The following is a 22,438-nucleotide window of genomic DNA, read 5'->3' as shown; positions in this document are numbered from 1 at the left end:
TAAGAATTTCCAACAGATGTTTTTATAATTCATATTTTTGTAATCGCTTTTAACTTAATACGTTTTTTTGGCATTTAATAGTTCTAAGTCAGGGCGCCTGGGTGTCTCAGTTGGTTGGGCAGCTGCCTTCGGCTCAGGTCATGGTCTTGGAGTCCCGGGGTCGAGTCCCGCGTCGGGCTCCCTGCTCGGCGGGGAGTCTGCTTCTCCCTCTGACCCTCCCCCTTCTCGTGCTCTCTCTCTCTCTCTCTCTCATTCTCTCTCTCAAATAAATAAATGAGTAAAATCTTTAAAAAAAATAGTTTTAAGTCATATAATAAGTCTCTGGGACACTCTTTGAAATATGTTGAGACTGACTTGATGTAACTTTTTGTTAATGTTCTGTGTACTTGAAAAGAATGTGCATTTATTTATTTTTAAAGATTATATTTATTTATTTGTCAGAGAGAGAGAGCAAGAGCACAAGCAGGGGGAGTGGCAGGCAGAGGAAGAAGCAGGCTCCCCGCTGAGCAAAGAACCCGCCGCGGGACTCGATCCCAGGACCCTGGGATCATGACCTGAGCTGAAGGCAGACGTTTAACTGACTAAGCTACCCAGGTTTCCCTGTTTGTTTAAAGATTTTATTTATTTATTTTATTTTAGAGTGTGTGTGTGTGTGTGTGTGTGTGTGTGTGAGCAGGGGGAGGGGCAGAGGGAGAGGAAGAGAGAGGTAGACCCCCCACTGAGTGCAGAGCTTGATGGATGTGGGGCTTGATCTCACGACCCTGAGATCATGACCTGAGCCAAAACCAGAGTCTGATGCCCAGCCGACTGAGCCACCCAGGTGCCCCTTGACCAGGTTTGTTAATTGTGATGTTCACATCTTCTAAATGTTTACTTTTTTTTTCTTCAGATTGTAATTGTGGGAGCACATGAAAATGTGGATTTTTTTCGATAAATAAGTACAGTACTGTAAATGTATTTTCCTTTTTTTTTTTTTAAGATTTTATTTTTTTTATTTAACAGAGAGAGACGCAGCGAGAGAGGGAACACAAGCAGGGGGAGTAGGAGAGGGAGAAGCAGGCTTCCCTTCTGAGCAAGGAGCCCGATGCGGGACTTGATCCTAGGACCCTGAGATCATGACCTGAGCTGAAGGCAGATGCTTCACAACTGAGCCACCTAGGCGTCCCCCCTTATGATTTTCTTAATAACATTTTCTTTACTCTAGCTTACTTTGTTATAAGAATAAAGTATATAACATATATAACACAAAATATGTGTTAATTGACTTTATATTATCTGTAAATCTTCCAGTTAATGGTAGGCTATTAGTAATTAAGTTTTTGGGGAGTCAAAAGTTATATGTGGATTTTCGACTGCATTGGGGCGGTTTACTGTAATTTTTTCTTTGTGTAATCTGATACTTTATCAGGAATAGATTTTTAAATCATTGATGTGTTGTGATTACTGATATATTTGCATATTCTGCCTTTTCTTTTTCCTCTTATCAGGGGACTGATTTGAGGTGTAATGTCTTGCCTTGATCTCTTCCCACCTTTGTTTCTGGTCTTTTAGTGATTGCCCTTTAAATTTCACCATGCTTACCTAAACTAATCAAGTGAGAAGTTAATCTGCATTTTAACCACTCTCCTAAACAGTAAAAGGGTCTTGGAATACTTTAGCTTTGGTCATCCTTCTTCTGATAAAGTTATCTTTTTTTTTTTTTTTTTTTTTTTTCCTGAATTTTCTCTTTCCTCCCCCAAATAGACAGACATAGCTTGGTGTTTAAACACATGGGTTGGACCCTGGCAGCCTGGTTTGAATCCCAGCTCTGCCCCTAGTGGATGAGTAATGCTGGGCAAAGTGCTTCCCTTTCCTGTACCTCCATTTCCTCATCTGTAAGTGTAGCCAATAAAAGGACTTTGTCATAAAGCTAAGGCTTTTAAATGAGAAATGCAATGCCTAAAAGCATTTAGAACTATACCTAGCAGTTAACGAGTACTGTATAAGTGTTTGCTGTTATTGCTGTTATTTTTTGAAAAGACAGTTTATTTTCCCTGTATGTTTAACTGTGTTTTTTTCATTGTTTCTTCTTCTGTGTTAGACCTTCTTTCTGAGTCATTTTCCTCTTAACCTGATCAGTATCCTTTAGAAGTTACTTTGTGAGGTCAGTTGGTTTTAAAATTTAGTTTTTATTTTTTTTTAAATGCCATATTATTCAACATTAATTCTTATAGATTTTATTTTATTTTTTTAAAAGATTTTATTTATTTATTTGACAGAGAGAGACACAGCGAAAGAGGGAACACAAGCAGGGGGAGTGGGAGAGGGAGAAGCAGGCTTCCCGGCGCGCAGGGAGCCCAATGTGGGGCTCGATCCCAGGACCCTGGGATCATGACCCGAGCCGAAGGCAGACGCCTAACGACTGAGCCACCCAGGCGCCCCTCAACATTAATTCTTAAAAGACAGTTTTTTCTGGGTATATAATTCTGTCTTGTATGTCTGGAATCTAATTCTGCATTTTCTCCCAGTACTTTAACGATACTAGTTCATTGATTTCTGATGCCATGGTTGCTGTGAGATGTCTGCTATCAGTCTGATTGTTGTTCCTTTGGAAGTACCAGTCTTGTTTTTGGCTGCTTTTCAACTCCCTTCTCTGTTTTACTAAAATGTGCCCAGGTATGGATTTCTTTTTTATTTATCCTGCTTGGTATATATTATGGTTCTTATATCTATGGGTCTTTCATGAGTTCTGGCAAAATCTGTCATTATGTCTTCAGATATTTTCCATTTTCTCTTTTCTTATCTTTTTGGAATTCCAATTAAATTGGTCTTCCTCAATCTGTCTTTCATTTCTCTTAATTTCTCCTTTATATCTCCATGTCTCTCTGTGCTACAAAAGATTTCACAGAGTTCTTGAGCTATTAGATCCAGTTCATTAATTCCCTTTTTTGGCTGATGTTGTGCTCATATATTGCATTCAGTTTTAATGATTAGGTTTTCCTTTTCTGAAAGTTTATTTGGTTCTCTCTGGTCATTTTAGATCATGTCTTACTGCTTCCTTTTTCATTCCTTTAAACATTTCAAGTACTTTATTTCTTCCTTCCCAATCTGTATACTGTTTATTTCCTCATCTTATTACATTAGCTAGGACTTCCTGTACAGTGTTGAGAGAGGACATCCTTGTGTTGTTCTCCACCTTATTGGGAAGGCTTTGAATTTCTCACCATTCAGTAGCTGAATGTTTTTTGTAGATATTCTTTATCAACATGAGGAAGTTCACCTCTTTTCCTGGTTTACTGAGAGTTTTTATCATGAATGGATGTTGGATTTTGTCAAATGCTTTTTTTTTTTGTACTTATTGATTGATATGATCATGTGATTTTTCTTTAGCCTGTTGATGTGATTGATTACATTAATTTGTTTTTGAATGCTGAACCAGCTTTGTGTGCTTGGAATAAATCCCCCATAGTTATGGTGTTTAATTCTCTTCATACATTATTTGATTCAGTTTGCTAATATTTTGTTGAGGATTTTTGTATTTGTGTCCCTGAGAGATATTGGTCTATAGTTTTCTTTTTTGGTAATGTTTCTGTCTGGTTTTGGTATTAGGGTAATTCTGGCTTCATAGAATGAGTTAGGAAGTATTCTCTTTGCTTCTGTGTTCTGATGAAAGAGATTATAGAGAACTGGTATAATTTCTTCTTTAACTGTTTGGTAGAATTCACCAGTGAACCCACCTGGACCTCGTACTTTCTGCTTTGCATTCTTAATTATTGATTCCATTTCTTTAATAGATATAGGACTTGTCAGATTGTTTCTTCTTGTGTAAGTTTTCACAGATTATGTCTTTCAAGGAATTGGTGTATTTCATCTAGATTATCAAATTTGTGGGCATGGAATTGTTCATAGTATTCCTTGATTATCCTTTTAATGTCCATGGGATCTGTAGTGATGTCCCCTCTTTTACTTCTAATATTAGTAATTTGTGTCATCTCCCTTTTTTTATTAGCCTGGCTAGAGGCACTCAGTTTTTTTTTTTAAGATTTTATTTATTTATTTGAAAGAGAGAATGCGCATGTGTGCAAGAGAGAGCAGGAGACGGGGAGGGGCAAAGGGACAGGGAGAAGCAGACTCCCCACTTCGCGGGAAGCCTGACACAGGGCTCAAACCCAGGTCCCTGAGGTCATGACCTGAGCTGAAGGCGGATGCTTAACCGACTGAGCCACCCAGGTGCCCCTAGAGGCATTCAATTTTATCAGTCTTTTAAAAAAACCAGTTTCTGATTTTGTTGATTTTTCTCCATTGATTTACTATTTTCGGTTTCATTGATTTCTGCTCTAATTCATATTAGTTCTTTTCTTGTGTTTACTCTGGATTTAATTTCCTCTTCTTTTTCTAGTTTCCTAAGGTAGAAACTTAGATGGTTAATTTTAGATCTTTTGCCAATATATGCATTCAGTGCTATAAATTTCCCTTTAAGCACTGTTTTTCATTGCATTTCACAAATTTTAAATTGTGTTTTCTTTTTCATTTAGTTCAAAATGTTTTCAAATTTTTCTTGCGATTTCTTCAGTGACCCATGTGTCACTAGAAATATATTGTTTAATCTCCAAGTATTGGGATTTTCCAGCTCTCTTTCTGTTACTGATTTTTAATTTAAAAGTCTTAGACTGAGAGTAGAAATTAAATGATTTTTATTCTTTGAAATTTATTGTGGTGTGTTTTATGGTCCAGAATGTGGTTATCTCGGTGAGTGTTCCATGTAAACTTGAGAAGAATGTGTATTCTGGTGTTGTTGGATGAAATAGTCTATGGATATTCATTATATCTAGTTGATTGATGGTAATGTTGAGTTCCAACTCGCTGATTTTCTGCCTGCTGGATATGTCCATTTCTGATAGAGAGTGGTTGAAGTGTGCAGTATAAGTGGATTCATCTCTTTTTCCTTGCAGTGTTACCATTTTGCCTCATGTAATTTGATGCCCTGTTGTTAGGTACATACACATTAAAGATGATTATGTCTTTTGGGGGGATTGACTCATTATCATTACATCATGCCCTTATTTAATGTCCTGATGCCTTTCCTTGGTTTGAAGTCCACTCTGTCTGAAATTAATATAGGTGCTCCCGCTTTCTTTTTATTAGTGTTGGTATGGTATGTCTTTATCCATTCACTTTTCATCTGTATGTGTCTAATGTATTTAAAAATGGGTTTCTTTTTGACAATAATATGGTTGGGTCTTGTTGTCTGCGCCACTCTGACAATCTGTGTCTTTTAACTGGTGCATTTAGACCCTTGACGTTCACAGGGAGTACTGATACAGTGGGATTAGTACCCACGTGTTTCTTACTGTTTTCTATTTGTTGCCTTTGTCCTTTGATCCTGTTTTTTTCGTCTTCCACTCTTTTACTGTCTTTTGTGGTTTTAATTGAGCATTTTATATGATTCTCTTTTTTCCTTTCCTTTTAGCATATCAGTTATGCTTATTTTTACTTTTTTTTAATGGTTGTCTTAGTTTGCTTGTATGTTTATAACTTACCTAAGTCCCCTTTCAAATAACATTATACTACTTAATGGGTGGTTTTAATACCGTATAATAACAAAATAATGCTAATCCCTCCCTCCTGTCCCTCGGGTCTTTGCTGTCATTCATTTCACTTATAAATAAGCATGTGTACATTTTCACATACACACAATGGAATACATTTTTGGTATTATTATTATGAACAAACATCTGTAGAGAATAAGAAAAAAATTTTTAAAGATTTTATTTATCTGAGAGAGAGAGAGAGAGAGAGAGAGAGAGAGAGAGAGACAGCTAGAGAGAGAGCACGAGCAGGGAGAGTGTGAGGGGGAGAAGCAGGCTTCCCGTGGAGCAGGGAGCCTGACGCGGGGCTCGAACCCAGGACCCTGGGATCATGACCTGAGCCAAAGGCAGACGCCCAACAACTGAGCCACCCAGGTGCCCCAAGAATAAGAAAAATTAGTTTTTATTTTACCTTCACTTCTTGCGTCTTTGATTCTCTTTTGTTATGTAGGTCTGAGTTTCTGACCTCTTATCATTTTCCTTCTCTGTAAAGAACTTCTTTTAATGTTTCTTGTAAGGCATGGCTCCTAGTGACAGATTTCCTCAATTTTGTTTGCCTGAGAAAGTCTTTGTCTTTCACCTTTGGAGGGTTAAGTTCACAGGGTACATAATTCTAGGCTGATGGGTCTTTCTCAAGACTTTAAATATTTCACGTCACTCTCTTCTTGCCTGTGTGGTTTCTGAGGAGAAGTCGAGTATAGTTTTTGTCTTTCTTTCTCTATAGGTGAAGTGATTTTTTCCCTCTGGTTTCCCTCAGGATTTTTTTCCTTTATGTTTGATTTTATGTAGTTTGAAAGTGATGCCTAGCTATATGGCTTTGGGGGCATTTTCCCTGCTTGGTGTTTTCTGAGCTTCCTGAATCCGTGCTTTGGTGTCTGACATTAATTTGACATATAATTGTCAATTATATGTCATTATTGTTTCAGATATTCCTTCTGTTCCCTTCTCTCTGTCTTCTCCTTCTTGTGTTCCTGTTATATGTGTGTCACACCTTTGGTGGCTGTCCCAGTGTTCTTGGATATGGTGGTTTTTTTGTTTTCATTTTTTTGTGGTTTTTTTCAGTCTTTTTTCTGTTTGCTTTTGAGTTTTGGTGGTTTCTAGTGAGATATCCTCAAGTAAGAAGATTCTTTCCTCTGCTGTGTGGAGTCTACTAATAAGCCCATCAAAGGCATTCTTCATTTCTGTTACAGTGTTTGTTTTCTCAGTGTTTTTGATTGTAGCATTTCGTTTTTCTTCTTTTTTTTAGAATTTCCATGTCTCTGCTTATATTGCGTATCTGTTCTTACATGCTGTCTGCTTTATCCATCAGAGCCCTTAGCATATTAATCATTGTTGTTTTAACTTTCTGGTCTGATCATTCCAGCATCTCTGCCATTTCTGAGTCTGGTTATGATGCTTGCTCTGCCTCTTCAAATTTGTTTTCTGTCATTTAATATGTCTTGTAATTTTTTCTTGGTAGTGGGACATAATGTACTGGTGAAAAGGAACTGTTGTAAATAGGTGGTAAGGTGTGGGGGGAGGAGAAGCCTTCTATAGTCGTATGGTTACATCTCTTTGTGGGTGTGTGTGAACATGTTTCTTCTTTTTTAATTGTAAAAAATGCATAACATAAAATATACCACGTTAACCATGTCTAGGGTGTGTAGTTCAGTAGTGTTAAGTATGTATATTCACATTGTTGAGCAAGCAGTTTTCCAGAATTGTTTCATCTCGTAAACCTGAAACTCTGTACCCATTAGACAACAACCTCCCTTCCCTGCCGCCCCCTAGCTCCTGGCAACCACCATCCTATTTTATGTTTCTGTGAATTTGACTACTCTGGGTACCTTATGTAAATGGAATAACTTACCTGTCTTTTTGTGAGTAGCTTGTCTTACTTAGCGTAATGTCCTCAAGGTACATCTACACTGTAGCATGTGTCAGAATTTCCGTCCTTCTTAAGGTCAAATAATAGGCCTTTATATGTATGTACCACATTTTATTTATCCATTCATCTGATGGACCACTGGGGTTTCTTCTACCCCCTGGCTGTTGTACATAATGTTTCTGTGAACATGGGGGTGCGGGGGTGCAAGTATCTCTTCAGGGTACTGCTTTCAGTTCTTTTGGGAGTATATCTAGAAGTGGAATTGCTGGATCTTACGGTACCTTTCTGAGGAGCCTCCATACTGTTTTCCATAGCAGTTCTACCATTTTGCAGCCCTACCACAGTACAATTTCTTCACATCCTTGCCAACACTTTTTTTGTATACTAACCATCCTAATTAGTGTGAAGTGATACCTCATTGTAGATACATGTGTGAACAGATGTCGTACTAACATTCTTTTGAGTTTCTTCAAAATGTCGTTTCTCTTCTGCCATGCTCTTTGTACCTGCTGTCCCATTTGCATGGAGTGTCTCCTCTTTCCTCCTCCACCCCTTCCTCCAGTATTTAACAGGCACTCTTCCTTCAGATTGAAGTTTTCAGAACACCATAACTTTTTTCCTTGTGGCATTTGTCATAGCCATAATTACATGATTAATGCCCAGTCTTCACCACTGGACCATAGGCTCCTTGAAGGTAGTAAATATATAATATTATGTATTACATATATATGATAGAAGTATATATATATAGAAGTATAATATAATATATAATAATATATAAGTAAATATCTGTATTTACTTAAAATTGTCTTTTCAGCACCCAACTTAATGCCTGATATATAACAACAACAACACTAATAATCACTTCTACTGTGTAGCATTTACTGTGTGCCAGATACTATTTTAAAAAATATGTAAAGTATCTGGGGTGCCTGGGTGGCTCAGTTGTGTGAGCATCTGACTCTTGATTTTGGCTCACGTCATGATCTCAGGGTCTTGGGATGGAGCTATGTGTCAGGCTCTGCATTCAACAGGGAGTCTGCTTGAGGATTTCTCTCTCTCCCTGCCCCCACTACCCCCCCCCCCGCTCACATGCCCTCTCTCTCTCTCAAATAAATCTTTAAAAATTTATTCATTTGAGAGAGAGTGAGCGAGAGGGAGAGAGAGCAAGAGAGCACGTGCAAGGAGTTGGGGAGAGAAGTAGACTCCCCGCTGAGCAGGGAGCCTCACGTGGGGCTTGATCCCAGGACCCTGGGATCATGACCTGAGCCGAAGGCAGATGCTTAACCAACTGAGCCACCCAGGCACCCCTCAAATAAATAAATCTTAAAAAATACGTAAAGTACCCTTTTTAGTGTATAGTTCTATGCATTTTGTTTTAATAGTCGGCTCCATGCCCAACGTGGGGCTTGAACTCATGACCCCTGAGATCAAGAGTCACATGCTCTACTGCCTGAAGCCAGCCAGGCGCTGCCACAGTTCTGTGTGTTTTGACGAATGTAAACAGTTGTGTAACCGCCACCGTATCAAAATATGGAACTGTTCCATCACTCCCCAAAATTTCTCTGTGCTTTTTTCTCCTCTTTCCTTCTGAGTTTCTTTTTTTCCTCCCAGTGTTATTGAGATATAATTGACATACAATACTGTATAAGTTTAAGGTGTATAACACAATGATTATATATTGCAAATGATTACCACAGTGGGGTTAGTTAATATCTGCATCACCTCACATAATTTCCATTTCTTTTTCATGGTGAAAACATTTAAGATTTACTTTCAACAACTGTCAAGTATCTAACACATTGCTGTTAACTCTGCTTACCATGCTGTGTATTACATCCCCAGAACTTTGGGTCTCAATCTTTTAGTGGGCCTTTGCCTTGGACGGGCTTCACATATTTTTCTCGGTTTCCCCCATCCCTCTTAGATGGGACGGGGTGGCTAGAATGGCCTAGAATGGGCTGGAGTTGGGTATTTCTCCCCCTCACTCAGGTCAGTTAGGTTCTGATAAAATCCTGATTGGTTATACCTTGGTTAAATAGTTTTTCCTGAAGGCAAACCTTTTTAAGAAGAACAGAATGCTCTGGTGTATTTCAAAACGATTCTTTTCCCTTTCCCCTGCTGGAAGCACAGGCGATTTTCCTCTGATATTTACCATGGGGATCTAGTGAGCTCCTGGAGGTAAAACTCAAGAGTCTAGGGGCCCCAGTGGCTGGGTCCCCTGATGTTTTTCTCTCTCAAACTTGGCCACACTGAACCACCAGCAGTCCATCAATTACAGTTCAGGTTTCCCTACCCTGGGGCTGGTTTCCATAGAGGTTTAAGCTCACTGGTTTCTGCTCTGATAAGTGTAATTCGTTGAATTAGCCTTTTGGACTTTTCCAGTTTTAGGTGCAGTGGGTGACTCACTTTTTTTACAGATCTCAGAAGAGTTGATTTTTCTGTTTGTTTAGCTTTTTACTTCTTATTAGGACAGAGTGATGATTTCTAGGCTGCTTTTATGGAAGACTGGAACCCAGAAATCCAAACCTAAATTCTAAACTTAAATTATTTTAAATTCTGTTTATGTTCATTTCACTTTCTGAAGTTGGATCCAAGGGATCTAAATTTGTTGTTTCTACAGACAACTTGTGATGACTTCTTTTTTTTTTTTAAGATTTTATTTATTTGACAGAGAGAGACACAGTGAGAGAGGGAACACAGGCAGGGGGAGTGGGAGAGAAGCAGGCTTCCCGTGGAACGGGGAGCCTGATGCGGGGCTCGATCCCAGGACCCTGGGATCATGACCTGAGCCAAAAGCAGACTCTTAATGACTGAGCCACCCAGGCACCCCCCCTTTTTTTTTTAAAAGATGACTTCTTTTCTTTGTATGTTTGTAAGATTGGTAACTGATTTTTGGTTGAACCTCATCTGTGGGAATCATTAGGTCCTAAGTTGGGAATGTTTTCATGCAGACAAGATTTGCATTTGCTCCAACCCAGAACCGTGGAGTGCTAGAAGTCTGAGATAGCGTTAGCCTCCTTTGGGGGCCCTGCAGAATGTGTGTGATTCAGGCTCTCCACCTTGAGGTTGGACCAAAGTTTGGATATCTGATAGGGTGACCAACTGTCTCGTTTGCCCAGGACAGAGGGATTTCCTGGGATATGGGACTTCCAGGGTAAAACTGGGACAGTTTTGGGCAAACTGGGATGATGAGGCATCCTAATTCTGATTCCAGTGTTTATATCTACATTTGTCCAGACAGTTCTGGACATATATGTGTCTCACATGTGCATTTGCCAGATAACCCTGGCTTTCTCATATGTTTGTGCCTTCCTTGGAGATTTCTCATACTTTCCTGCAAGTCCAACAAAAAACTATGTCTGTTGTAATTTACCCAAGATCTAGTGATATAGTAGTGGGCAAGCCCTTCAAGTATCCTGGAAGTATAACCTGTAATTTTACTTTTTACATAAGTTATTGAGAACGTGTTTCCATGTTACTCCATAGTCTTCTACAGTATAATTACTAGTGGTTGCATAGGATTCCGTTTTATGTCTGCACCAACTCTTACTGAATCAGTATATGAAAATGCTGTGGTGGAAATCTTTACAGCTAAATCTTTGCACGATTCAACATTATTTCCTTGTGATAAATTTCCAGAAGTAGACCTGCTGAATCAAAAGGTTTGCAACATTTTAAGCCTTTTTTTTTTTTAAGATTTTATTTATTTGACAGAGAGAGACACAGCGAGAGCAGGAACACAAGCAGGGGGAGTGGGAGAGGGAGAAGCAGGCTTCCGCGGAGCAGGGAGCCCGATGCGGGGCTCGATCCCAGGACCCCGGGATCATGATCTGCGCCAAAGGCAGACGCTTAACGACTGAGCCACCCAGGCACCCTCATTTTAAGTCTCTTGAATTATATCACCACATTGTTTTCCCATTTCTCTACGCCTGTATGACACTGGGAATTATCATATCTTTCAGTCTTTATCACTTTGAAAAATAATAAAATGGTCTCCCTTTTTTAAGTAAGGCACATGACCTTTGATACTAGTGAGCCCTATATATGGCACCGCAGTATTTCGACAACCAGGTTTCAGGTACACATTCATTCTTAGAAGTGTCTTGCCCCCACTCTCATTGAAACTGCTAATCAAGAGGTTTGTCTTACAGCCTCCATATCCTCTTCTGTGTATAGATAGATGTTCATGTTCTTAGAACTGGCTGTTGAAATCAGGCATAGAAAATAAATAGGGAGTAGCTTTCACTGAAAATGTACCTCTTTGCTGTTCTCTGAGCACAGCAGTGGACCCCCAGCTTCCTCCCTTGAACTCTTCACTCATAGGTACTTCGGTGCCTGTCAGCCTTAGGCTTTCAGCCGTAGGCTTTTGGGAGACCCAGATTCTGAGCGGCTGGTGTTGACCCAGGGTCTGTACAGAGAACCTCATCAGTCGGCATTTATTTCCCTTTTGCTTAGAAGACTGAGCTCTGTAGCATACTTAGTACCTTACTGAACATTTACTTAAATGCAGTGCTGGTGGGTATTGCAGGGCAGATAAAGATTGGAGTGTAGGAGTTTGTTTTTTAGTAGATACGATGAATGAAACAGAAAGATAGCTCTACCACAGGCAGAAAAGACCCTTGCCATGTGAGCCTGCACAGCGCTTTCGTGTACTACATCTAAAGGGCTGGTGCTGTTCTGAACAAGACAGAAGTCTTCTGAGGAATGCACCTCTAAAATTTACGGTGCAAGTGAATGGGAAAATGATTGGACATGAATACACTTGTGGTAAGTACGCATCTTTTGAATAATCCTGGGCATAACCATGCACACACATCTTCATTATCTCACTAGCATGTTTTGAGAATTCAGGGCTGGAAAATGATAACACAATAAATATATTAGATCATGATTGAACTCCATTACCTTTGCAGTGGTGGTGTGATGTTTTCGCAGATAGAGTTTTGTTCATCTGTAGGTAGCCACAGGACAGTCACTACTGAGAGTATCCCTGCCTTAAAAGGCAGTCTTGGAAGGCAAATTTGAATTAGCCTCCAGGCAGCTATTGAAACTAATTAGGAACCAGTTAGAACTGCTTTGGGCTAGGTGGATGTTTGTGGGTTGTGGAAAATTCCCCAGGGAACGGAGTGACTGTAGTTAGAGGCAGGTCACCGTAGTTACTTTAGTTAAGAAATGGAGAGATCAGGGTCTGCCGCCCGCTGTGGAAAGGAGGCAACCAGGGGAGACCCGGGCAGGGGCAGAGCCACCTGGCCATAGAGCAGAGTCCCAGACGGTAGATGAGGGACAGCAAAAAGGAGAAATTGGGATGGGTTTATTTCTGTCATCGCGTAGGAATATTCATTTTCCTTTCCTTTTCTTCACTCCGTCTCCAGACAACTCTGTAATCAAAAACTTAAACTTTAGGATGTTTGAAACATTTTTATTCAAAAGTTTCTACTGTGTTTTTTCTCTCTGCTTTGTATTCATCTAGCATCTGTATATTTTTCCCTGAAATTGACTTTTTGCTTCTCATCTCAGACTTCTGCCTAACCATTCTCTTAAATTTTTATCCTTTAGAAAGAAATAGAACTTTATTCTAAAATTTTATCTCCATTCATTACTTATTTTATGTGCATTTTCTTTGTGGATGCCTTCTTAGTTTGAGAACTTAGTGTCTTTGGTACTTTATTGGGATATTGTAGGTTGGGAGAGTGCTTGTTAAGGTTGGATATAATAATTTTTAAAATTCTTTCTTACTGGTTGATTTAAGTTTTCTAAAAATCTCAAAGGATTGGTGCCTCATCTAGTTCATAGCCTATTAAACCTGTTCATTGTGAGATACATCATACATGTTGAAGATGTTCGACATATAGATAGTAAAAAATAATTACAGAGTTAGCACACTATAACCACCACCCCAGTCAGAACGTGGGATATTGCCAGCACCCTAGCAACACCCCTGTGTGTGTGTCCCTTCCCATTCACAGTCTGCACCCCAAGGTCACCACTGTGCTGCTCTTTGTGTTACCTTCTCGCCTTTAAAATTTTAGTTATACTATCTATGTATGCAGTCTTAACTGATGAAATTAGTTTGGCCTGTTTTGAACTTTATGGATTCATATTGTACGTATTTTTTCGTGGGATCCCTTTGCTCAACATTATGTTTGGGCAATTCACCCATGTTGTTCTATATTGTATTCATTTACATTGCTTTATGGAATTCTGTTGTTTGAATCTGATGCACTCTGTCCATTCAGGTTGGTATCGTTGTTTTGGCTCATGTACACGTTGCTGCTACTATAGCAGGGAGTACCAGGGAGCAATGTGTCTAGTGCACATGGTCAGCAGTGGGATCCCTGTTGGCCGAGTACTCACATCTTCAGTAGTCTTAGCTAATACCCCAGAGTGGTTGCTTGCTTGCTTGCTTTTTTTTTTTTTAATTTTTATTTTACTTTATTTTTTAAAGATTTTGTTTATTTATTGGACGGAGAGAGAGAGTGAGAGAGGGAACACAAGCAGGGGGAGTGGGAGAGGGAGAAGCAGGCTTCCTGCTTGAGCAGGGAGCCTGATGTGGGGCTCGATCCCAGGACGTTGGGACCATGACCTGAGCCGAAGGCAGACGCTTAATGACTGAGCCACCCAGGCGCTCTGAGTGGTTGCTTTCTTACAACTTTCAGTGGATATATTTCTATCAAAATCATGGAAATGGAAAATATCTTTCCTAATTTATTTTATCTCTGATCTCTAACGTGAATTCAGATGATTAAAAAATAAACCAAAGATGTATTTTTCTCCCCACCCCTCCCACTAGTGAATTTCATCCATGTTGGTGGAAAGTAGGAATCAGATAGAACAAGATAAACTATAGTGAAGTAACTCTAGTTTGAAAATAAAGTATCTAATTACAGACAAGGGAGGCAGAGAATGCAGCACAGGGGCTTTTGCATAATACTCAGTTAAGATTTGTTGGTTAATTAATCTGGGAGTGTCTGATTCCTGCAAGGTTTCCTCTTCTGAACAGTGTCCCATTCTGTTCCTAAATTGTACTTTTCAAAATTCTGGGGCTCCTAATTTGCCATTAAGAACTGGATAGTGTGGAAAGTTAGAGTGGGAAGAATCTTGTAAGCTTACTGACTCTTACGCCCCTGTTGGGTTATTAATTCAGTCAGACACATGTATTATTTAAGATTGTAATCTCCAAAAAGCAGGGATGGATTTTTCAGTGGCTTATAGAAAGAGTCTGAAAATAAGCTGTAATTACTAAAAGCAGGTCCGGGCCTGTAGTACAGTGTTTAGGGTAAAAAAATATCATAATGCCAAATTTAGGAGTGTTTACTTTCAATCCATCATTGAAAGACTTTTCTTAGAAAGTCTTTAGAAGTCTTGGAAAGAATAATTTCTTAATTTGATATTAAAATTAAGGTGAAATATATGTAACAAAACTTACCATTTTAATCACTTTAGACAACTCAGTGGCCTTAAGTACATTCACATTATTTTGCAGTCATTTCCACTGCTCATCTCTAAAAATGTTTTCATCATCCTGACAGGAATGCTGTACCCATGAAATAACAGCTCCCCAGTCCCCTCACCCCCAGCCCCTGGCAGCGACCGTTCTACTTTCAGTCTCTGTGAATTGGACCCTTCTAAGTACTTCATAAAAGTGTACTTACAAGATTTGTCGTTATGTGACTGACTGCCTTGGTATTTCATTGAGCAGAATGTCTTCAGGGTTCATCCGTGTTGTAGCGTGTGTCCAGCAGAAAGTTCTTTCTTCTTCCTCCTCCTCCTCCTCCTCTTCTTTTTTAAGAGAGAGCATGTGCGCATGTAAGGGGCAGGGAGGGGCAGAGGGAGAGGGAGAGAATCTTGTGAGGGGCTCAGTCTCGAGACCCTGACACCATGGCCTGAGCTGAAATCAAGAGTTGGACGCTTGACTGACTGAGCCACGCAGGCGCCCCAGTGAGTCCTTTCTTCTGAAGGCCGAATCATATCCCACTGTATGTATAGACCACGTTTTGTTTATCTGTTCATCTGTCTGTTGACACTGGGGTGGCTTCCACCTTTGGGCTATTGTGAATAATGCTGCCATGAACATGGGTGTAAAATGCTGTTGGAATCCCTGCTTTCAGTTGAATAGTTGTTTTTTAATCTTTCCATACCAGACACCTTTTACTTAGGAGTGTTGAATTGATAGCGAACTGCTCTCAGAAGCTGATCGGTTATATCTTCATTTTCTCATCCTCATGAGTACACAGAACTGAAGGAAGGGAAGTGTGCAGCCTCACTGATTTCTGTCCGTGGTAGCGCTAGAATAGGTACCAGCCTTTCAGTGACCAGGGCACCACAGCTGTGGTATTTTGTTGTTGATTTTTGTGTCCATTACTCATTTGAGTCATCATAAAGTAGTATGTCATTTTTTCTTAAAATACCTGCCTTATTTGTTTAGCCTACATAGTGCTTTATAATTTTGAAAGTTGGGTTAAAAACCATAACCACATATATAAAATGAAACACATTTGTTTATGCTTTTACTACAGAAATTTATCCTACATACTTGAGTATAATAGTTATTGAAGGCTTACATTTTGGAGAATTAGCATGTATCAGTGGTTTTCAAACTTCTTGGTCTCAGGGACCCTTCATAGTCCTAAAAATTGTTGAAGACCCCCACAAGAGCTTTTGTTTATGTGCATGTTAGCTATTGATATTTACCATACTAGAAATTAAAACTGAGAAATTTTAAAAAATTACTAATTCCTTTAAAAATAATAATCCTAAATGTTTTAAATATGTTTTGTATGAAAAAAACCATATTTTCTAACTAAAAACATTTACCAAGAAAAGTGGCATTATTTTACATTTTGGCAAAATATCTTTTAATGTCTGACTTAGTAAAAGGTAACTGGCTTCTCATATCTGCTTCTGCATTCAATCTATTGCAGTGTGCTGTTTTTGTTAAAATATATGAAGAAAATCTGACCACACAGATATGTAGTTGGAAAAGGAAGAAATATTTTAATAATCCTTTCAGATAATCATGGATTTTTTTTTGATAGTATACTAAAACTTAACAAGTGGCAGTTTCTTAAAGGTTAGTAGCAGTAGGGGATTTTAAATGTTATTGGTGAATTTTTTGTACTTGGTTAGATCAAAATCCTTTTGTCTTTCTTGCACCTTGATGGGTCTTTTACTCAAGCATAACTTGTATCCTCATGCATTGATCATTTGGAAAATATTGGTTCACTAAGTTATGTGAATCTCCCAAATACTGACACACTATGAAATATGAAATGCAATATAAAAAATTCACATTTGTTAACGTTACCTCCAGTTGCGTGCAGAATATCTTTAAATCTTGGGGAGCTGTCAAGCTCACAATGATAGACACTGGTTTTCCCAAAGTTCTCATTTTAACTTGAGCGCTCAACTTTTGTTATAGGCAGCAAATCCTGTCAGTGGTTTTCCTTAAAGTGACATGCTCCCTTTGTTCATGTTTGAGAAAATGTCTGCCAAAGACCCAAGGCTGGATTACCATAATTTGTCATTCATTCTTTCCAGGTATTCCGTGCAACAAACATCAGTTCAGCTTGCAATTTACACGACAGCACAGGTGCTTTTCCCAGTGTCACCCTTGTGCTTCAGGAGTCAGTAGGGATGCTTTCTGGGTACTGGATAGTTTGAAACACAGAATATTAACCAACCATGTGCTAATGGTTGAAACTTAATAAAATTAACAATTTGTACTGCATAAAGAATATTCTTTTTTTAAAAAAGATTTATTTTATTTCTTTTTTAAAGATTTATTTATTTATTTTAGAGAGAGAGAAAGCACAGTGGGAGGGGCAGAGGGAGGAGGAGAGAGAATCTCAAGCCGACTCCACACTGAGAGCGGAGTCCTATGTAGGGCTCTGTCTCAGGACCCCGAGATCTCAACCTGAGCCGAAACCAAGAGTCGGATGCTTAGCCTACTGCGCCACCCCGTGCCCCCTCTCTAAATAATATAAAAAATTATATATATTTATATAAATAAATAAAATTTATTTATTTAAATTTATAATTAAATAAATAAATTTATTATTTAAGGAGAGAAAGGTGGGGGGAGGGGCAGAGGGAGAAGGAGAGAGAGAATATCAGGCAGACTCTCCGTGGAGCACAGAGCCCCACTTGGGGCTTGATCTCATGACCCTGAGATCATGACCTGAGCCAAAATCAAGATTCGGACGCTTAACCGACGAGCCACCCAGGTGCCTCTGCATCACAAATATTATGTGAAACTGGCATTTTTACAAAACCCCATGAGTACTGGTACATTTTGGTGCCTTCACTGGTGCTAATGAGCTGAGTTTGACCCACTGTTGCTTTTGCACCATTGATAGAATTGTCAGTACAGTGAAGAAGGCAAATAATGTGTCTTAGTATTATTATGAAAATAATTTTGACCTTATGGATCCCCATCAGGAGGATTTCAGGGGAATTGACCGCTTACACTGTCATATATAATGTGGATGCTTTAATAATCATGGATTCTGCTGTTAAATAGTTTAAAACCTGTGTATATATAGCTGGGTCTTGAGAAGTTGTGTCTGCTTTTTCCACCTGTGGCTGCCCCACATCAGAACAGGGACTAAGGCTATATTATATAGTGGTATTAGCATTTTAGGAGGAGGAACACGGCATTAATTTGAATTTTATAGCATTTGTTTTTACTTTTTTCCCTCAGATACAAGTGCTTTCTTGAGAGAAGTCCTGAGAGAATTTAGTGATTTGGATTTGTAGACTCATACAAAATATATGTACTAGGACTCATCTGAATTAGAGTATCCCAAGGAAATTATGTGTAGCTGCTGCCTTGCTCCTGCCTGCCTCCTATAAACTTTTACTTGAATACCTAGTTTACACTGAACTCTACGCCAGGACTGAGAAAGATAGGTTCCGAGCCTCTAGGAGCATAGACAAAAGAGTGTTTGAATGCAGCATGATGAGTCCTGTTGCGGAAGGTAGCGCAAGGTGCTGTGGGAGGCTTTACAGGACAGGTGCTGTTGTAGGTGGGTTTTAAAGGAAGTGTGTAGGGGCTTGGCAAGGAGTGGAGACTTGAAGGAGAGGAAGGACACAGTACTTTGGGGGGCAGGGAATGGCCAGATGCCACAATGTAACACAGGCAGGGCTGGACCCGGAGGCTGTGGCCAGAGAAGAGGAGAAGGGTCTTGCTGGGGTGTGAGCCCACAGATTGGGGGTTCGCAAAGCCCGGTGCCCAGACTAGCAGCGTTAACATCTCTGTGGAACTGGTTATAAATGCAGAGACTCTAAGTGGCAGGTGTTTTGGGTGGAGCTAGTCTGTTTAACTAGCCCTCTAGGGGACTGCCTGGGCCAGGGGAGAACAGTGTAGGTTCTTCAAATAGCCTTGCAATTTAGGAAGGTCACCCTGAGGGCCCTCTGGAAGGTGGGATGGTGTGGGGATGTTAGGGACCGCATTGTCCAGTGTTTTTATGGTTGTGATGCAGGCCTGGACTGATGGCAGTAGGAAGGAAGAGAGGGTGGATTTGCTGGAGATGGATTCTCTAGGACTTTATCACTAGTAGGCCACTTAAAAGCTATGAAAACAGCTGTTCTTTGCTCTGACCTGCCTGCACTCAGGGATAGAGGCATTTTTAAAGGCCCTTGTGTCTTGTGTCTTCAGGCAACAGCTTTTACCCACAGTGAAAAAACCAGTGAGATAACTTGCCTGAGCCTCTTGAGTCTCCTTTTTGAGATTGCCTGCTTAACTAGGATGATGGCCCCGGGAGGGATAGAGTTGCACCTGCAGCACCCAGAGTCTTAGAAAGGACGGCAGGGGGGCGCCTGGGTGGCTCAGATGGTTAAGCATCTGCCTTCGGCTCAGGTCAGGATCCCGGGGTCCTGGGATCGAGTCCTGCATCGGGCTCCCTGCTCCTTGGGAGCCTGCTTCTTTCTCCCTCTGCTTCTCTCTCTCTCTCTCTCTCCGTCTCTCATGAATAAATAAATAAAATCTTAAAAAAATATAAATTAAAAAAAAAAAAGAAAAAGAAAGGACGGCAGGGTGTGGGAGAATGGAGGGGATTATTTCATTCAGATGTGCCCAGCTACTGGCAGACGGCATTCAGACTCCTTAACGTTGTCTGTTGTCTCTGAGCTGGCTGTGTGTGTGTGTGAAGTGGGGTCTCCCAGTTTGTTACAGCAATTATTCAGTTGGAACCTCTCTTCATCAGTGTGTTAAAGTTGTTTTTTTTTTTTTATATCCTACCTTGTTTTACAGATTTGTGAGACTCCAGGGCCTTCAAGCTGTGATTAATCAGATGGTTCCTGAAATGACTGGGAAGACAGACACTTTGGTGCCCATCGAAGAGCGTATGTCTGTGTATATCTAAGACCTTCTTTGTACACATACACATTTACACCAGAAGACAGGCTCATTCTTGTGCACACTTGAAGAGTTTTACAACTGATGAAAATTAATTTAAGAATCAGATGGAGCAACTTGACACTACTGGGCTCAGGAGCCCGGGGAGAAAAATATGTTACTAATGGTCAGTTTTCCACATGGTCTTCACGGGTAAAGAAAGTTTGCAAAAAGAAGAAAAAAAAACTTGCACAGTTCAAGCCTCAAAAATACCTCTGCATTTTAAAGAAGGAACTAAGTGAGAAGGTGGCCAGGGGAGAAGCGTGGTGTCAAGCAGCGCGGGCGTCATCATGCAGTGGGTTTTGCACTTTATGTTCCAGTGTTTTTGGTGATTTGGACAGACTTCAAAACTCTGGACTGAGAAGTAACTCTGGCTGTGTATGACTACGGGAAAGCAAGGTCAGGTATGATGGGACAAGTTTGAACGATGAACTGGTTCCTTTGCCTTTTTCAGTTAACTGTATTCTTGAAGTTTTAATTTATTATTTCCCTTTTCCTTTCCCATATCTGTAGGATAATATTTTAAAGTAGCAACTGAAACCAATATTTACAAAATAAGTATCAAGGAACATCCAAGCAAAGCTTCTTTTCCTTGGACTTTCCACGTGGCATTTGGAAGCACCTCTGAATGTGAGCAGGAGAGTGCCCATCAGCACAACATGCTGACTCTTTAGGGAAACGGTGTGGAAGATCCCGACACTTGTCTGTGTTTGCATTTTAAGGGCTTCTCTTCCCTGTTGAGTCCATATAGGAGGAAGAGTACTTGATAGACTTAATTCTGAGATTAGTCTTTTCCTTCAAGATGGAAAAATAGGTGATCTTTAGGAGCAGAAAGGGGAGAAGCCAGTAGGGGAGGGAGGAAGGAGACGGGTCAGAAGAGAATCCTGTAGTGAGGCTCGGTTTTGTCGATGAGAGGATTTAGGATTCACCCAAGGTGAACACTTGTGCCACTTCAAGAGCTTTAGAACCTTCTGGCTCTGTGAGTGAAGGGGTTTTCTCTCTCCGCCTCTATGGCACCGAGGAATGCACTGGTCTGTGGAGGGCCAGTCAGATGGAGCCCAGCTCTCCGCCAGGACACAGCAACCTGCCTGCTGGGAAGCCAGGCCGGGCCCTGAGGTAGAAAGTTTCTGGTTCGGAACAGTGGGGAGAGTCTGTTTTCCTTGCTGAGCTTGGACTGCTCTCTGCACAAACTCTGGTCTGTTTTGCACGGTTTGTGTGCCTTTTTTTCCCTTTATGCAATCTTTTTCAGCTTCAGCAGCAGAAATTTGTCTAGTTGAGAAAACATGCCAGAGGGTGGCTTCAGAATGATGATTCAGAAGATGATCCCATGTGTTCTGTCTCTGCATCTGAACTTTTGAAGAGAAAATTCCAGCTCGAGGGATTCTTTAAAGCCTTAAGTTACTTGAAATCTATGTATTTGCAACCCTTTGTCTCTGGAATCATATTACACTAAACTGGAATCTCAGGCTGAATGAGAATAACCAAGTTGAGTAAAAAGAAGAAAACCCCGTTTCTTGATCAGCACGTGTTAATGACGCTCTTCCTCTAAGGACTTGAAAATAAAAATGGACGCATGTTGTTTTTAAGCATTACCTTTTCCTAGCAGACTGCCATCATCTTTTCTAGAGGAATTTTTTCACTATGCATTTGGTGGATCTTTATAAAATACTGACCTTGTAATTAGATCTAGGTCAGTCTTCATTAAAAGGGGTCGGGGACAACAACGCAAGCCAACCACAGAAATTACATCAATCAGTTGATTCATGAAAAGAACTGGTTTCAGTTTTTCAGCATTCAGCATTACTTTTTAAATAAAACAGTTCACTGAAAAAAAGTATGTATGCAGCGGTGGAACATGGGCCTGTCCTTTGCAGTGACTCCAACATCCTCTGCCTGTCCTGGAAGGGGCGTGTTCCCAAGAGTGAGAAGGAGAAGCCGGTGTGCCGGAGGCGCTACTATGAGGAGGGCTGGCTGGCCACAGGCAATGGCCGGGGCGTTGTCGGGGTGACATTCACCTCCAGCCACTGCCGCCGGGACAGAAACACACCACAGAGAATAAACTTCAACCTGCGGGGCCACAATAGTGAGGTGAGCTGGGGTTTGTTGCACTTTTTGTCTGCTCACCTGGGGAGGTATTCTCGAGCCCCCCCCTCCCTGTGGATTCCAAACTTGCTTTGCTTCATTTTCTCCACTTGCTGTCAAGTGACACTTTCAAAACTGAATTCTGTCTCCCATGTCCCAGTGGGGATGTGTTAGGGTGGACACGGTTCCCAATGGCCTGTGTCCCTCCTGAGTGTGTCCATTCTCTTGGGCGCCCTCACTCTCCTTTCCCGGCAGTGGGCTACGCACCGGCAGGGACACCGGGGCGGCCATCTGCCCAGGCTGGGAGGTTCGATTGGATGATCCTAAGCAACATGTCGTGCTCTCAGCCTTTTTGGTACCCTGTCTGTGTAACAAAGAGTTACTGCCCCTGTGTGAGACTGGCACTGTAAACAATGAAGGTGGTGTTGCCTTCTTCACTTTACATGGTTAACATCCGCCTTGCTCTGGGTGACAGTTTAATACCTACCGTGTATTTCTTGTACTTGGAGGTGCAAGAACAAAGGA

General features: G+C 40.6%; 1 protein-coding gene across 9 annotated transcripts in view; it reads left to right on the top strand.

Annotated features, from left to right (window-relative positions):
* TULP4 (TUB like protein 4) overlaps positions 1–22,438 on the top strand; it is a 230,326-nt gene that overhangs the window by 41,732 nt on the left and 166,156 nt on the right. For 5 of the 9 annotated variants that reach the window (XM_027602012.2, XM_027602013.2, XM_027602015.2 and 2 more), the window contains one exon: positions 19,688–21,919. In XM_027602012.2, the coding sequence (XP_027457813.1) occupies positions 21,668–21,919 (252 nt within the window). In that variant the 5' untranslated portion in view covers positions 19,688–21,667. Of the gene's footprint in view, positions 1–568; positions 595–17,003; positions 17,027–19,687; positions 21,920–22,438 lie in introns of those variants that run through there. The other 4 variants (XM_027602020.2, XM_027602019.2, XM_027602016.2 and 1 more) reach the window with 4 other exon arrangements.

This window comes from Zalophus californianus, chromosome 7, assembly GCF_009762305.2.
Source record: "Zalophus californianus isolate mZalCal1 chromosome 7, mZalCal1.pri.v2, whole genome shotgun sequence".
In the NCBI taxonomy this organism is placed as follows: Eukaryota; Metazoa; Chordata; class Mammalia; order Carnivora; family Otariidae; genus Zalophus; species Zalophus californianus.
Note: the sequence above shows the minus strand (reverse complement) of the source record. Positions and strands in the feature narration are given on the sequence as shown.